This window comes from Mugil cephalus, chromosome 7 (genome assembly GCF_022458985.1).
Source record: "Mugil cephalus isolate CIBA_MC_2020 chromosome 7, CIBA_Mcephalus_1.1, whole genome shotgun sequence".
NCBI lineage: Eukaryota > Metazoa > Chordata > Actinopteri > Mugiliformes > Mugilidae > Mugil > Mugil cephalus.
In genome coordinates this window covers 17,420,275-17,438,521 of record NC_061776.1, presented here as the reverse complement: position 1 = coordinate 17,438,521, position 18,247 = coordinate 17,420,275, and the positions used below count along the sequence as shown (strand labels likewise).

The 18,247-nt window shown below is 46.2% G+C and overlaps 1 protein-coding gene across 2 annotated transcripts; it reads left to right on the top strand.

Annotated features, from left to right (window-relative positions):
* The first annotated feature begins 357 nt into the window (after positions 1-357).
* LOC125010563 (paired box protein Pax-3-like) lies at positions 358-17,779 on the top strand. Of its 2 annotated transcripts, none has more exons than XM_047589310.1 (9): positions 358-803; positions 1,303-1,538; positions 1,918-2,047; positions 2,285-2,434; positions 10,949-11,148; positions 11,757-11,922; positions 12,028-12,248; positions 15,279-15,542; positions 16,572-17,779. In XM_047589310.1, exons 1-9 carry the CDS (start codon positions 719-721, stop codon positions 16,587-16,589), a joined length of 1,470 nt encoding a protein of 489 aa, XP_047445266.1. In that variant the 5' UTR covers positions 358-718; the 3' UTR covers positions 16,590-17,779. The 2 variants fall into 2 exon arrangements, with proteins under 2 accessions (XP_047445266.1, XP_047445267.1); XM_047589311.1 differs by having other exon boundaries at positions 362-803; positions 12,031-12,248.
* Positions 17,780-18,247: the final 468 nt, after the last annotated feature.

The window sequence follows — 18,247 nt, the reverse complement described above, 5'->3', positions numbered from 1 at the left end:
GTAGCTTTGCTTCACCGCAGCCAATCAGTACCAATTATTCTACTCTTCTTAATGAAGAGCATTTATTATTTATATTTATCCCCCTAACGTTGTTTTCTTTTTAGACACATACCTCTTGTCAATCCCATTCATACAAATCACATTGTCACAATCATTTCATGACAGGAGGTAAAAAAAATATATATTTTTTTTTATTCCAACCTTATGGACAACAGTGTATTATTGTGTTTATCAAAACTTTTCTCTTTGTGAGAAATGCACAGAAGCTTGTGACATGACAAGCTGACCTCGTGAGGTCAATCCAAACAGAGGAGGGCTCCCGCTGTCCAATCACGAAGCCCCTCCTGCCCACGAACGTCCGGGTCTTTGACCAATCGGCGCCCGCACCGCGGAGTCGGAGGGGACAGCGAGCGCAGATAAAATGTTTGACTTCCATCCATCCTCTCAGAGCATCTTCCCAATCCCCGCAGGACTGTTACAAACCTGCTATTTGACTTAAACTCAGCACACGGCGCCCAGCAACTCTTTACGAGGGATTCCCGTGTCGAGGCAACTTGTTACTGAAGCAGTAGCACAAGGAGACTGCGTGGAGACAGTAGAGAGAGAGAGGGGGAGAGAGAAAGAGAGAGAGCGAAGTAAAGTTGCAAACAAAAGGGATTAAAAGCGAGAAACGGTGGCAGATTTATTTCCAGTCCTACCTGACACACAGTCAGGAATTATGACAGCGCTCGCAGGAGGTTTACCGAGAATGATGAGACCGAGCCCTCACCAGAACTACCCTCGAGGAGGATACTCCCTGGAAGGTAAGAGTCTGCCACTAGTTGCTGCTCGCAATCAGGAGAAAAGTTTTAAACAACTTCGGCGAAGTTGATTTCTGAAAGTCTCAAACGTGCAAAAAACACGCGCAAATTAGTAAAACCGCACATGTTGATGTTATACTTTTTAAATTTTAAATGCCTATGAAGCAAAACAGTGATGCACAGTATGCTTTAAAACTAATATATAACTCCATTTATATAATTACTTAATTATATGGTCTTACATGCAAAAATATTCATGTCATTTATTGTTTACATTTTTGCTGATTTAAGGTTTATTTTAAGCTGAATATAACCTGTAAAATGAGGGATTTATTTATACATCTTTCTATTATATTCTTTAATTTACATATTTAAATGCACTGTGAAGGGTTTATCTGCTCCCATTAAATATATGTGATTATGAGTTGAATCTCATCACTGTGCAATAGCACATTTTGACAAATAACAGTTCCACTCACTAAACTAACTCCCTTCCCTCCAGTGTCCACTCCGTTAGGACAGGGTCGGGTCAACCAGCTCGGTGGCGTCTTCATAAACGGCAGACCTCTTCCCAACCACATCCGCCATAAAATCGTGGAGATGGCTCATCACGGTATCCGGCCGTGTGTCATCTCCCGGCAGCTGAGAGTGTCCCACGGCTGCGTCTCCAAAATCCTGTGCCGGTACCAGGAGACCGGCTCCATCAGACCGGGGGCCATCGGAGGCAGCAAGCCGAAGGTGAGAGATGATGTTTTAGTGAAATGCGGCGAGGGCCGCGTTCATTCAGAATAGACTTAGGTTCACGAAAAAAACGAATGTGTATATATATTTTTTTAATTGTATACAACTTTAAAACACGAGTAAAAATGCGCCTTAAAAGTCTGAGGCTGCGTAATTTGTGAACTTTGTATGGTTAATAAAAACCAAACAAAGTCGTGGAGACAAACGGGACCTTCGTGGAAAAGCGCACAAAAGAATTTAAATAACATAGCAAAATAACATTGTAAATTATGTCTGCCTTAGATGTTTAATTTAGCAAATTATAGACATTTCAAATCGAATAGTTCTTGAATAATAATAATTTTAAAAAAATGACTTCTCCCTCTTCTCACCAAAGCAAACCGCCTGTCCAGAGGTGGACAAGAAAATCGAAGAGTACAAGAGAGAAAACCCGGGTATGTTCAGCTGGGAAATCAGAGACAAACTACTGAAAGACGGGATCTGCGACAGGAACAACGTCCCCTCAGGTGAGTCTGAAATATATTCAAACTATCAGGAAGGATGTAAAAAATAAATAAATAAATAAATAAAAATAAAAAAGATAATAGTTACTAAAAACTATCGTACAATACAAACTAGGTCAAATAAGCTCCTTAATATATTTCACGGAATTTTATTAAGTATTAAGTATCTCCATTAAGCACAGTTTGCTCGCTGCGTTCTCATGTAATATTTAATTATAATTCCATTCCTTTTTGCCTCAGTGAGCGCCATTAGTCGCGTCATGCGCTCCAAATTCGGCGGAGTTGGCGAGGATGAGGACGACGACGAGGACGACGAAGTGGTGAAGAGGGCGATGGAGGAAAACGAACCACGGACAAAACACAGCATCGATGGCATTCTGGGAGACAGATGTGAGTCCAGCTTTTATGATTTGACCTCGCCGCGTGTGTATTTACTGTGTCTGAAACGCTGAAATGTGAAGAGTGCGAGTGCCTGGCTTCAGCTGTTTTATTTCTGGGTTGCGGATGTCTTGACTTGTGGATTGGTTGGTTTTCGTCACCGATTTATAGACGCATATTTTTATTATTACCAATAATAACAACAATTATAATATTAATAGTTGAGGAGTAAATCTGACTGATGAAACGCACAGTAAAAAAGTTTGAAGTTTTTACGCATTGACTAATAGACTAACATGCGGAGTTAACAAACATACAGATACCCCCTTTTTTTAAACCAAACATTTGTCTAATTTCCAAGCCTGAGAAACTTTTTTTTAACACTTAATCGGACACTTGAGGATGAACTTCAGGGGACAAAGCCTGGAGAGTCTATTGAGCCTCACACCTCAGTTTGACGCGCACAAAAGCCAAACTCCAGTGAGCGGCTCAGTGGTGTACAAAAAGATGCCAGGGCCTTTCAAACTGAGGGAAAAGAAAGGAAGGAAAAAATGCGCTGACAAAGAGCCGGGAGAAGACATTATGAACCCGCAATGAGCGATGAATTATTCAGGGACACCAATAGGCCCAGTGCGACCTGGTTTATAGACTGCTCCAAAAAAGTGCCAGTTTGAGGGCTTCCCTCGCTGTTTACAGTTTGTCATGTAGAAAATGAAGACGGAAAGAAAAGCTGAGGCTTCGGGCGAACACCTGTTGATTTACGACCTGTTGGAAGCCCGAGGAGTGTTGCCGCAAAATTAAAGGTTGCTGTTGGAGACATAATGAAGCCTATAGTTAATTATTGATGGCCAGACCTCTAGAAACAGTGGTCGCGTTTTGGCCCATCGTGCACTGACGCGCATTGATTCCTTGTATTCATTGTTTAACTTCTGTGTATTGGTCTGTTTGCGGATAAAGGCAATATAAATATTAAGTTTTACGCATTTGGCTTCTGGTAAACGGCTTATGTTTGTTGTTTGAAAAGTGAAAACTCGAGCCAGGCCACCGCAGAATTGAACGGTTCCGTTACTTTTGCGCACGGAGCTTTTATCGCGGCTTTTTGTCTTTGCGCAGCGAGCATGACGCCTTCAGCCAGTGAGCGCAGGGAAACCCTTCTCTTCACTAGATTAAATCCAAACCCTTTATTTCTCACCACTTTCATCTCAGACAAAGTCCGCCCCTTTCCTTTCCCCCCAGGGCGCACACATTTAATGCAGTGTCTGCGGGCACTTCCCTCTCCCTCTGCCAGGCCAGACACATATTGATCAGGCAGCGGACTCCTTAAACTCTTTAAAAAAAAAAAAAAAAGCTCATTTCTGACGAGAAAAATAAGCGCTTTAGAGCAGAGCAGAGCAGATGATTCTTTTAAATTTTAAATGAAGGAATCAGTAAATTGGGATGCATATATTAATTTTTTTCTAACTTTTATTACTTTAATCTGATTTGTTTTATTGGTCATTTTAGTAAGATTATTAATTCACTAAGTTAAACTCTCAGGGCTTCAATTTATAAAACTAAACATGTGTTTTTTGGATAACTTTAATTAATACATTCAGGCTGCTCTGACTTTTTTTTTTTTTTTTTGGAAAAAACAAATAACATTATCTACTTTGCATCAGATAGGTGACATCCTTCATGCAAACAGCTCCAAAGCACTTTTCCCCATTGATATACAGAACAGCACTATTTCTTTCTTGTGTCTCTTTGTGGAAGTAGTTGTTGTTTTTCTCTTTTATAGCACTTCATTAGAATGTGAAAAGGGTGGTTTGGGGACTGAGAGAGTGTCTTCTGGCCAAATATTGATTAAGTAGGTGTTTGCAGAGGCTATTGTTGTGGCGGAGAGAGGGCCTGTTGCTCTCTGCCCCTTTCTCCTCTACCACTATTGTTGGCTTTCCTTAAGTGCTAAGATCAAAGCTGGCTCATTTAGATTTATTTGTCTGGGAAAGCGGACTGCTAAGGTTTGTGGGATAAAGTATACTGGGCAGGCCCATGTCTGCATGGCATAAGTAAGTGGCTTGAACGCTGTGGGAAGAGGATATTTGCTGAGAGGAATCCGATGGTGGGTTGTTTACATTTCCTTTAACTGCAGTTTTGGTTAGAATTTACTCCGTTGTAATGAGTTTCAACAACACGCACGGTTGAGCAGCACTGTTGTGGACAAGGCAAGAATATATCCAACCTATCATTTTTATTTAAAGATTAAATTACCTAACAGTAAATGTCCTTGCCATGAGTAGGACTGAATTAATTGATAGCATCCTTTCCTCTGTTTATTATTACTGTTAGCTTTTAGCCTCATTTAACTAATTAAAGTAACCAAAGTCATGAAAGAGGAGCAGCCACTCTTGCGGGATCCATTTATGGCAGTGGGGGTGAAAGGCAGAGAGAAGTAGAAGAAAAAGAAAGCTCAGAAATACAAACAGTCAAAGGGATAACTTTTCTTTAAAGGGAGTCCCGCGGTGCCAAAATGAATGAGCCCAGTTCTTTCAAATCTGCCATGGTGAACGCAGTCAACATGTAATAATTGGTTTCATTGAGGTGCATTCCAACAATCTGCTGCCATTCTCCTGCCTCCATTGTCCGGAGGCAGGCAAATAGCCAGAGGGACAGGAGGAATCAAGTGCTGACAAAACATGAAAGATTTAGCAGCTTTTATCAAAGGAGCTGAGTAGGACTTTGTTTGTGTAAATAAACTGGGTTACTGGCTCCCTGCGATTTTGGCATGAGTTTCGAATGAAGGAAATTCGGAGAGCGGGGAGAGCTGAAAGATCATATTTGAGTTTCTTAAAATTTTAAAACCAGTCAAAAGGTGCGCGCGGAAGAAATTCAATTTTTTAAAACCACGACAGCGCAGTCGCCACATCCGAGCCACCTAATCCAATTTTAAATTGCTTCAAGAATGTTATTCTCACGAGACGTGTGAGAAATATGCAAACATGCATTTCTCTCACACGCGGAGAGCAGAGTCAGCTGATCGGCGTAGCTGTAAACGGAGGCGTAGATGTTGAGTTTTGTAGAACTTGTGACTGGAGCTTTAGAGGAGACAGGAGGCCTCAATGCAACCAGAGGAATGTCTGCTACAGCCGCATTTCCATTTTCCTCTCGGGGCTGGATAATGGAGAAATTTATATGTGGGCCTCACTCCGTTTTCCTGTGTTAATACTGCTCATAATGTTTGTTTATCCCTGGGACTGCCGGGGAAAAAAAAAAAAAATAAATCACAAGATACATATATAGATAGATATTTTCACAGTCTGTGTTGGCATGATTCTCAAGGCTCCCTCTTTCTCCAAGAAAGAAAGAAAAAATCCACACCGGCTGATCTGCAACTGAATGCAGACTCTATGCTTCATTAAAGCCTCTTTCTCTGTTGGCACCCACATTGTGATCCTCCAATATTAATTCAAAGGACAATTAATGAATGCGGGCCAACTTTGAAGTAATGGGCCGGGGTCCTGCCCTGAGCCGGCCCCTCTGCGCTGATGTACTCTCCGCATTCTCCCCACTAACCCCAGAGACACTGTGAAGTGACTGAAAGAGAAGCAACGCGCAATAGAAGGTCAAGGAGAGGAGCCCCAGCAGAAAAAGAGCTCTCTATTTCCTTGGAAGTATTAGCCGAGCAAAACTCTGTGATGGGGAGGATAAAGGAGCGCGAAGAGAAAAGGGTCGGGGGCGAGGGGACTCGGCAAAGAGGAGCACAATGGGATAGTTAATTGAGTAAAGCCAGACAGCGTTGTCAATCACTTAACTTTGTTTAGCCTCAGTTTTTGTGGAGCTGTTTCGTCCAGCACATTGCACATTATGGACACGCCAGCACAACTCTGTTTCTGTTTTGATTAATGTCTTTTTTCCTCTCCGAACAAAAAAGAAAAAAGTCTGCTTTCAAGAAAAACGACAGAAATGTATTTAACATGTAAGAGTCATGAAACATTTAGACGTGGCATTTTTTCCCGAAAACAAAACTCCTAAAAACAAGAAGAAGGAAAAAAAAAAACATCAATGAGCGTTTGAACGGTCAGAACAGAAATTGTGGAATGTGGCCATGCGTTTGCTCTCCGCTGAGAGTCTGTGAAGTTTGGTTGCAGGGTCAGAGCTGAGGCCGTTTTCACTGCAGCGCTGTGAAAAGGTCAGGGGCTAACCGAGGGTCACTACCGAGGGTAAAGCGATCAGGCCCCAGGAAAAGAGGTTACCATAATGTTTGGGAGAAGATGTCAACCAAGCGACTGTTAACGCGACGTCCCGACGAGGAATCGGCGCTGATTCGTTTTTTACAGTGCGCGGGCTTCCAGTGTGCGGTTGTCCGTCTCCCCTAAACGAGGCAGGGCTGGTTGTGGATCTCTGCTGGTTTGGTCTCTGTTTGCCTGGAACGTGCGGCAGACTGGCCTGTTGCTGCAGCCCCGCGTGGGTTCTGTGCAGCCGCTTTGTGCCTGCCCCGAGGGTGGACATGCCACCGTGAAACTGTCACCTAACCGCTCCGCGGTGGAACTAAATAATAACCACCGCACACTGGGTGCGAATAATGGCCGCGCGGGGCCATTTGTGGCCTTTTTTTTGTGTCACCGCGCCGGTGTAAGACAGAGATACATCTTTCAACTTCATATCGCCGGCTATTTCTTTGTCCGTTAAGTGCCAACCTCCTGCGCTCATTCACTCCGTCCATCACATCATCATCTCCCTCTCTTTTTCTCTCTATCTGCCCCCCCTCTTTCCCAGGCAGCTGCGGGTTCCTGGGGGCTCTTTAGCAAGTCAAGTGAGCAGCCCACTCACTCCCATTTCTCCCTTAACTGTTAACCCCAGCTGAGCCCATAAGCTGTCAGTTAACTATTCTTTCCCTCCAGTGCATCTGCTCGCTCCGGCTCTATGTGGCATGCCACTATTTTATTCAGTGGCCCGCTCACACTATGCTCTGTGGCCTGAAAGGGCCAGATCTACTTGCCTGGGCAAATAGCTAGTTCATTTGTCTCTTCTGCCCTTTGTTTTGTGTTGCGAACACATGTCACCAGCTCAATTACCTTCTCTATTAACAGCCCCTGGAGGAAGGGCTAGCCAGCCCCTACCGAGATGAGGTTATAAACCGCCCCATATGCTAGGCTTCGCTTTCTCTTTCTCTCTGCGACTCTTCATGTCACTTTGTTCCTTCTCTCGATATATCTACTTCAGTTCTCTCTCCGTCACACTCCTCATTTTTAAGTATTAAGTTCTACGCACATGCGAGTGCGGACGCGGTGCCTGCACGTGTGTCTCTTCATATTAACGTCACGCGAAGCGGTGGGAGTGGGGTGAATGGCTGGCAAGATGAGTCCCGGGTTGCGGGACGTAGCCTATGCAATAAACAAGAGCAGCCTTCATTCTATCAGTTGGACTCCTCTCTTGGTTTTTGGCCCGTTAGAGGAACTCCTGCTGCAGGTGAAGCTAATGCAACTGGACGTTCCCCAGGTTCACATCTGTGACCCTCTGGAGTTCATCTTCCCTGCCTGTCAGTTTCCTCTCTCGATCAATAAATGGTTCTGTTTACCTCGGGCGCTGCATGTGTAGCACTTTCCTTTCCGTGCTGATGTCAGGGAGTGCGTATTGCGCGTCTGCATGCACATCTGTAAATGCACTTGTTTAGTATTATTTATGAGTCTCTGAACAGGGAAAGGAACCTGTTGGATTCACTTGTTGAACGCTCCGAACGGCGCTAAGCGCCATCCCATCCATCCTGCCATCTAATCTAGCTTGTTATTAGTTTATTATCCGACATCTTACTTGAAACAGCTTTTTTTTTGTGGATAATTCTTCGGCAGCCTCAATTTCCGTTTGAGGGATAATAATCTATCGTTCTCTTAAGATTCTTGTCAGAGCCGCAGACGAACTGTGAGCGTCGATGGACTGTTTTCAGCTCCCCAGTGCTTTAGCTGCAGCGTAAAATTTGATTTGGGTGTTTAAGTGAGGAGGTCGAGTCCTTCCCTTTGTGTGTTCGGTATCCTCCACTGTCGTTTGTTGCGGGGAATGTGTGGGAACACGTCTGCTTCTGCAGCAGCGCGCCTTAAAATTGATCCACGGCAGCGTTAGGGTCCTGTTTGGAAATGTCAAAGATGCGAAGCGAAAGAGAGAAGCGAAGTGCATGGGTGAGATGGAGGAGATAAGTCTTCAGTTTAAGAATGACCAGCACTCCCCTCCCCTCTCCTCCCCTCCCCTCCCTCCCAATTGTCTTAGTCATTCCCCAGCATCTTCTTCAGGTGCCTTCAGCCTCCCATCTCCTCTCCATGTCAACCCTTCAACCCCCCCCCCCCCCCCCCCCCCCCCCCCCCCCCCCCATCCCCCAGCTTTGTGCCCCTCGGGCCATGGAGGGAGGGGATGAAGGGGTGCTCCCCTGCTGTGCCCCTCCGCAGCCCCCAGTGGCCCTTCTCTGGACCCCTTTGTGCCCCCACTTCTCCCTCCCACTCTTCATTCCCCCACTCAGCCCCTGGCTCTACAGACCCCCATCTTACCCTTCAGCCCCCCCCACCCACCCCCACTCCCCTGCTGGGCAGGTGACAGGCCCCTGAATGCGGGCCCGGGCGTCCCTGATGGCTCCTACAGATGGAGCGTGGTAATCGGTCCAATAGAGCCCTGCCACAGGCTTTTCCCCGCTAAGATACAAAGGCTTGGCCACATCACTTCCCCAAAAAAAAAAAGAGACAGCGAGTGAGAGAGGAAGAGAGAAAAAGAGAAAGAGCAAGCCAGAGGATGACAAAAGCAACACTGTCATTTGCCATTAAGAGAGAGTCTGTGACGGAGTGTTTTCTCTGTAGTTACTAATAATAAAAACAGGGAGGGGAGGGGGGGAAAGAGAGGGAAAGACAGAAATAAAGGGGGGAATGGAGGAGAGATCCACCCCCCAGCCCTGTAGTTAACATGAGTTACAGTGCCAATGGGGAGCTTTCTCTTCTGAGGAGTTTTATGAGCTTCCCTCCCTCAAGAATCTTCTTTGCCTTCATTCATTCTCTTTTCTCTTTCTTTCTCCGTCCATTTGTCATTAAAGTTGTAGTGACGTCGCACACGACTCTGCCTGCAGCTTCTCCATCTAGTATTCTCACCTTGTGTCACAAGCCGATGAATGGAAGTTGTGCTTAAAAATCCAAGCAGCGTTGATGCCTTTTTTTTTTCTTTTTTTTTTTTCAGTAAAGGTTTATTTTCATGACTTCCTCTTTATGCCTAATGCTCCAATTTGCCAGAGGCCGCATCCTCACCTAAACAAACCACATCCCCAGACTCACTGTGAATTTTCCAGGAACACCGAAGCGCCCGGCCAATCCTCCGTGAGCGTATTTGCCAGCGTGGCGCCCTCGGTTCAAATGTAATAAAGAGCTCTTCTCAGCATCAGAATCTTGTGTGCCGGCGGTCCTTAGCGCAGCAGCGTTCCCAGAGGCCAAATCCGTGTGTAATGCCTGGTCAGACGCACACTGGCAACCGGCACAAACATTTCCTGCTTGGCTCCAGAGGCGAGGGGAGATCCCTGAGCACCCCCCCCCCTCCCTCCCTCTCTCCATGTCTGACTTGGCACTTTTTAATTAAAGCTTTAAATCTGGAGGGCAGAATGAGAATGAGCAGTGTGGGGGAAACAGTTTCAGTCCTCCGCCGAAGCTCGGCCGTTGCCTACACCTGCCTCTCTTCCTTGTTTCTCCCCTCTCGGCGTAGGTTCTTGCTGGCTGCCGAAAAGGTGCAGTGAACCCTCCTTGTGAGGTTTAAGAGGTCCCTCAGGGGTGCGTTTGCGAGTAGATCCTAACTCTCCCTAGCTTGCGTCCGTCTGTGTTTTGACACATTGTCATAGACCACATTCACTGAGTGAAAGCCCGTAGCCCAGACGTAGCAGATGCATGTTTGTGAGAGTCAGCGAGTGACTGAGAAAGAGATGGGGGGGGGGATTGCACACATGTAACGGGGGACAAAGGCAGGCTGTCACGCTAGTTTGTGGAGCCTAATCATTGTTTAATAGATGGGCAACCTCCCCCAAAATGCAGAAATAGTCCTCTGTCCCCGGTCTCAAGCCTTCATTGATTCCCTTCTTCTGCTGAATTAGATCCCAATAGCTGTCTCCCAGTTCCTCGCTCGCTCTCTCCTGCCCTCAACTGAACAAACAGATTAAGAAGCACCTGCAAAAGGGCTGCCTGCCCCCTTACTATGGGACCCTATCGGCGCAGCACACAGCATGGCTAAGACTGGGAGAGACACAGTGTCCCAGGGAATAGATGCCCCAGAGGGATCTAGTCCTCTCTAATCCATGTTCAAGCAGCCTCTGGCTTTTGATCCCCTCAGGAACCGCTGAGGAGTTTAAGGGAACAGGAGGACACAATCTAAAATGGCTCTGAGCGCACCATGTGTTGTACTCAGTATAATCTATTGTCTCGGCTCTTGCCATTGTGCGCCAGCTTAGTATTTACTACAAAGTTTCACTCTGAGTTGGCCTGACTCCTCCGAAAGTAACGCCCGAGTAACAGTCGGATTGTTTTTTTGCAATGACAGCCAGTCACTCCGACGAGGGCTCCGACGTGGACTCCGAGCCAGGCCTGCCTTTGAAGAGGAAGCAGCGTCGCAGTCGGACCACGTTCACGGCGGAGCAGCTCGAGGAGCTGGAGAGGGCCTTCGAGCGCACGCACTACCCCGACATCTACACGCGGGAGGAGCTGGCTCAGCGGGCCAAACTGACCGAGGCTCGAGTTCAGGTTAGAAACACACACACACACGCGCGCGTGCGCTTCAACCGTGAAGTCCTTTTGGACTGAGTCTTAACAGCACAGCAATGTGTCAGTCAGTCAGTCACAAATACGTGTCATGTGGGTGTTACATTGCCCTGGGATGTTGCCACACATTCCTTACAGCCATTTGGCATGAGTTCCCTCCGACAACCCTCGACCCCGTGCCGACCCTTCTCCGCACAGACAGATGCAGATACACTGCACCCACTGTGTGAAGACGTCTCCCTATTTTTGTCGAATGTTTCTGCCGAAGAAAAACAAACGGCCGTGTCAAGGTCTAAGTATAGATCCTTGATTTAGATAGTTTGCTAATATAAACTTCAACAGCCATAACAGCCCTCGGGCAGTATCTGAACCTAGTGACTTGAAGTAGCAAACAAAGATGTAATGTCTGTGGTGTCACTGTACTCTCCAGATCTTAAGATCTCTATCGGTTCAGCTGCCTGTGAAAGGACAGAGTGGTCTCACACACACACAAATCCTTTGACATGGCACCAAGCAGATGTAGAAAACCACACAAGCACTCTCGCGAGTGAAATAAATGCCTCTCACAGTTGTCCGTGTCCTCGTCCCAGGTGTGGTTCAGCAACAGAAGAGCCAGGTGGAGGAAGCAAGCAGGAGCTAATCAACTGATGGCGTTTAACCACCTCATCCCAGGCGGCTTCCCTCCTTCAGCGATGCCGGGCCTGCAGCCCTATCAGCTGTCTGACAGCCCCTACCCTCCCACTTCTATAGCTCAAGGTGAGCACACCTGCACACATCCAAACACACATCATGCTTTAAAATGCTGGAATATAGTAATGTTTTAAGAAGCGTGGGTTTCAGAGTCTAATGTTTTATTCCCAGCAGCTTCTGAACAGCCCAGTACAGTCCACCGACCACAGCCTCTGCCACCCACCTCGGTGCACCAGAGTGGGCTCAGCTCGTCAGCAGGTTCCCAGGACGGAAGTTCTGCATACTGCCTGTCTTCTGGACGACACGGCTTCTCAGGATACTCGGACAGCTTTGTGGCCCCGACAGGACACGCCAACGCCGTCAACCCCATCAGCAACAGCCTCTCACCGCAGGTCAGTCTATGCATCCATCATTGTGATACATGTGGAAAAATAACGTGCTCTTGAATGGACTTATACCCACGTCCAATTTGTCTCAAAAAAACAAAAAAAAAAAAACAAACACACATGCCAGGATAGAGGCTGGTAGTTCCTGAGATGCTCCGTATGGCTGGATAATGATGCGCACGAACACACACACTGTGACCCAGGAGGTGTCAGTGCCAGTGACAGTGATGAAACCTTGTTAGGCTAAAGAACATGGTAGCTTTTCATTTTTGTTTATTCTGACGGATAGTTTGATGAATTTCAAATGTGGCAAACGTCAGTCTTTGGAGGGGCAGAAAGGACCAGACCTGAGGAGGGATGTATGGATGTCGGATGATGACACAAATCAAAACTGAAAAGACAATTATGGTCGATTACACAGTCATCAGTGTCCATCAGTGGCTCCCTACCAGCCCAGAAGATGGACTAACAGGCGTAAAACGAGCTTTTAACCGCCACAAAGGGTGGCCGGCCCACATGCAATGCATGCTGGGTACTAATTCCCATGAGAGTATATCTCAGACTCCTGTCAGGCACAGATAAAAAACTGCCTCGGGCAGGTTGGTTACTACGTGAATGCCTGAGGATGTATATATTGAGAAAGAGAGGAGCTTTGTTGTAGCTGCCAGGGTGCAAGTGGTTGGTGGCACCATTGTGGCTGAAGCTATAATTGAGTGCTTTGATATATGAGCTCTAGTTATAGACTAGAATTTGTTGTTTTCCTACTCAATAACAATCCACAACAATCCTTTTAAAACATTTAGATTTTTTTTACGGGACAGATAAAAGTACGGAGAAACAGGGAAAGTGGAAATTACACGTGGCAAAGCTCGAGTGCCTTAGCCAACTCTGCCAACTCACAATTTGTACTTCAGATAATTAGTTTGTTGAAGCATAACCGGTTTGTGAGCGTGCTAGTCACCTCCTTCCTGTAACTGAGCACATGGCGGTGGTGTGAGTTCACACACCCACAGGGTCACCGAGGGACTTCAGCTCCAGTAAAGAGGCCAAAGGTGCTGTGGCCTCGTGGATGGTTTCAACATTAACCTCGGTGGGCCGCTCTGTACAAAACAGACATCTCATCTTGCAAATCGGACGGCGTGCCTCGAATGTTTTCTCAGTCTGGAATTGCAATCATGGAATGTTCCAGTGTCTTAATTGATTGGAATGAAGTAATCTATCCCCTCGTAACAAAGTGTGTAATTTATGCAAATGACTCACTTTGTTGGCTAATTTGTTTTAATTTATGTATTCATTGCAGCTGTTTGAATGTATACTGCGCTACACTTTTCTCTATTTCAGATGAGGATAGAATTAATTTCCCGATTTTAACTTAATAAGAGAGAGGAAATGAGAATTGATTAAATTCTATGACATTGATAGCTAACACGCGAAGACCTCTTTGCACTTCGGAAACTTTACAGCTTCAGCTTTGTCGAACAGCTCGCGCAGTTTTGTATTAAGCCCTCGGGAGTTATCTGGCTAATCTGAACTTCAAATTTGTCCACAAAAGCTACTCTACCTCCGACTCCGTATCCATCGGGAGATTCGTGTAACTCAAATTAGAGCACCGTGGAGTTTTGATATGGATGAGGTTTACTTTAGGTAGGCGAGCGGGTAGCTGTGCACTGGGAGCAGCAGTCAGGGCTGTTGGTTTCCCCGTCTCTGGCGTCTCGCTGCTGATCTGGTGCATACCAAAGCAATCCTTTCTCACCAAGGAAGCAAGCGGCCAGGATTTGCACCCCCCTGAGACCTAATCCCCGGAACAACCTCAAAACAGATACACCATCGGGGGAACTGCTGCCGTTTCGGTTGCAGACAAGTGCATGGGCGCGTAGATCAGACGCAGGCCCGACGCTCGCGAACTAAGATTTGCACATACATGCAAAGTACTGTTCACGGTTTTATTTTATGGTGACAGATTTTTTTTTTTTTTTTTTTACATTCTTTGTATTCTGGCTCACACACAGCTTCTCAGCATTAGGAGTAACAATGGTTTGTTGTTAGGCCACATGATGTGTGAGGTCAGATCACTCTGACAGACCAGCTGTAAATTACATACATTAAAGGCACCTCGGGTCACCTCTGTTTGTGTGCATATGTGCATGTGCCAGGTGGCTGTCAGATGGGAAAGCCTTTGTTTTTACACCACTCACCATCACTTATTATTCACCGTTTCTCTAGTTGGGGAGGCTCAGTCCAGTTCTCGTCTTTAGCTCTGTTTTCTCCTTCGTGGACTGTAACCGTCTGTGTCTCTCCATATTTTTTTTTTCTTTTTAGACATTTTCATGACTTCACTTCTCACGCAAACCTTTGTGCAGCTGTTCACAATGTATCACCGATACCCTTACACCCCTGACATCAGAGCAAAAAACGCTGGACTGCACATACACGCGCGCGCACACACACACACACACACACTTACTGTTACATACATACACGGCGGCACCACACGACGTAGCTCCCAGACGCATACACAAACACACCCTGGCCCTCGTTCCCACGTACCCTTTGGCCCCCTTTACCCACGGCCTCACAGGGACACGGTGGTTTAGGGCATCAAAAGAAAGTGAGACGATAAAACGGAGATATGACCCATCAGTGCACACGTACGGATTTGCCAGCATTCTTCATAAAATACATGTTTTGTTTATTTAATTGTCCAGATTCTTTTCATGTTCTATAATACGAAAAAAAACCTGAGTTCAGTAAATTAGACATGATAACTCTAACAGCGGCTAAAGGATTGAACTCTTTAACCACTGTCAGTTTCCCAGTCGGTCAAGGCGAGTAAAGAGAACCACATGTGCGAGGGAAGTCGGTAATAATGTATTTCTGACAGCGAACAAAGAGACGCCTCACACTTTGGCCCACCTGAGAGGAGTGGAATATCACACAGCCATCTGTGATGACCAAGTCCACACACTTACGTGGTGAATCTCTTCAGGTAAATTCGTTGCATCTAATCACCGTGTTTTCCTCCGTGTCTCCCTTCAGGTGATGGGCCTGTTGAATCCAGGTGGAGTTCCCCATCAGTCCCAGAGTGACTTCGCCCTCTCCCCGTTGACCGGAGGCCTGGAGCCCACCGGAGGCATGGCCGCTAGTTGTCATGGCTCCCAGCGCCTCGAGGCTCTACCAGGCCTGACCAGTATGCCCACTCTGCCCAGCACCCAGTCTTACTGCCCACCCTCCTACACTTCCCCCGCCTACGCCGTGGACCACCACCCCTCCTACCAGTATGGACAGTACAGCCAGAGCAAGGTACATATTTTCAAGCGACTACCTAAAGGTTTTTACGTCCCACTGATTAGTCCTGACTTCCAAACTGGTGTTTTAAGAGAGGTTGTATCCTTCTATAACTCTCCGATCTAGCTTCGAGATTCAGTTTAGATTCGCTAACTCGTGAGCCATGTTAACTGCACCGGCCCCTCTGATGAGTGCACTTCTCAAATCACCCTTACATTTATGTTAGCCAGCGCCAGTGGCCAGGTCACCTCAGTTTACATTACCATCACTGGCCTATCCGCGCGGGCCCGCATGCTTATCCCGACGCGCGCATTCTCACTCGCTTGTCCTTTCATGACCCCGTGTGATGAGCCTGCCCATCGGTGTAACTCACCTAGCCATGTAATGACCCCTGTGTAACAAAGATAGCCGACCAAATGAAAGGAGCCACTTCCCAAAGCGTGTTTGACAGGAGGGAGGGAGGAGGGGGTGTGCGGGTTTGGAGCGGTGCGCTGTTGGGCCTGATCTGAGGTACACTACCACATGTTGACTGGCCCATCAGTGGCAACATCTTGATGTCATTAATTTAGCCGGTCCTGGGAGAGACTCACATGTAGCTTTTGGGGGTTTGGTGAAACGCGTATGTGAGCGCGGCCGTGTATGTGTATAAGAGCAGGGTAAGGGGCTCTTTAACAGGGGGAGATTATGGCCCTTGGCAGACCAGGATTAGAACCATGTGTCCCGCTGGAGGTCAGATTTAGAGTTGTTATTGATCAGTGAAGCAGTGCCAGAGATCCAGGCTAAGGCTCAGTCTCAGGGAAGTTTTACCAACCATGCTAAGTTCAAAGACCGTCCATAGATATTCCCAAAGCTCTGTTTGTTAAGTTTTACTATTTAACCTAGGACCCCAGTTTCCATTCTCACCTGCTACTCTTAAACACCTCCCTCCGTCATCCCCAGTCCTCCGTGTCAGCATCACACCTCTCATTTAACTCCTCGTGAATCAGAAGATTTACAGTTACCAGTGAATAAAAAAAGCTTTCTGTCTTCCCTTGTCCTCCTCAGGTGCCTTTCATTATATGAAGCCCCCCCACCCAACCCAACCCAACCCCCCCACAAACATGGCCTGAACAAGAGGCTTGCCCGACATTCGTCTTTGGAGAACACCACCACCCGCTGCCTTCGCGAAACTTCCCTAGCCCCGAGGACAGCCAGACAGGGGGAGCGGATGGGGAAGGTGAAGAGGTTGAGGTGTTCTCCTATCAGCGCGGAAGGGAACCACTCGGAGGTGCAACGACGGCGATGAAGGGGGTTGACTGGAATAATTAGGACCAAAGGCGCAGACTCTCCTGTTACCTGACGCTCGCTTTGCTTGTGCGTCACGCTCCAAGACCCGAGCAACGGTTCCATGCTTCAAGAGGAAAGGAAGGGGGAGCGGGGAAATGGGGAGTAAATACATTCAAGATCTCCTATTTGATTTTTGTAATAAGTGGCAGAGATGCAAGGCGGACTTTGTAAGCCCCTGGTGCTTCTGTGGCTCGACAGGGGAGGGGCACGTCTTCACGGTTGGAGGCTGGGCGGCGATAATGTGTCTTCTGAGAATTTCTTCATGACAGTGTCTTGATAACAATGTGTTAACTGTAAGTTGATGTGATTCTCGTGTAAGACCTCGGAGACCGAAGTTACGCGACTACGACGGCACGAACCGAAGCCACGTGGCGTCACAGTGAATCCGCTGCAACCCAAAGAAAGTGCAATACATTCATACCTCATGTAATGTAAAGGAACATGGATCAACCGGCCCTGACTAGACCCTCGAACACACGCGCTCCCTCTTTTCCACGTCATTAATGTTGGGTTGTATGCATCGATCAATCAGGGGAAATCATCAAGCGATGAGCGATAGCAAACGTAGTCACGATGTCATTAAGCCAAAAGAATTCTCTGCCAGTGAATACATTATTCAGTTTGACAGTTAATATTTCCTGTTTTTTTGTTTTTGTTTTTATTGTTGTTTTGTTTTTTGCATGTGTTAAATTAGTTTTCATCTGGAACTTGCAAATACCGGTTCCACTTCTTATTTATTTAGTGTCGTTCCAGTGTCTTTTCTGTACGTCCTGTATGAGTGCTCCTCAATGCTTAAGTCTTACGCGTTTTTTTTTTCTCCTTTTGTATAATGTTCATTTACAGCAGCGTGAAATGAGTTTGTTGTATGACGGTTTATGTATAATATAGCACTATTTACTATTTATAATAAACTACGTGAAAACTCACAGAGTTGTGACTCTGAATTAGTGTCCTTTGTACAGGGCTCGCAAACGTGACTTGTTTAAAATTTTACATAATAATTTTTACATGATAATAAATAAAGAGGGAATTTCTCTCATAACTGAGGTTATCTCATTACATTTAGAGAGAATATTTGGACAGAAAACCATGAAAGAAGAAGGAAAGTAGGAAACAAAATGGGACTGGCCTCCTTTTTGTTTTCGGTCAAAATGTTTTCTTTCTTTTCTTATATTTATTTATTTTTGGTTTTCTTTATTCCTCTTTTCTGTCCTCTGTCTTATTTTTTCTTGCCTTCTTTTTCTTCTTTATTCAATTTTCTCTTCTGTTGATCTTTGCCTTTTATTCTATTTAATACATTTTTCTTTGTCTTATTTCTTTCATTTTTCATTCAATGTTTCTGTTATTTTTTTCTTTCTTTCATTTATTTCTCCTTAATTTTTTCTCCCCCTTAT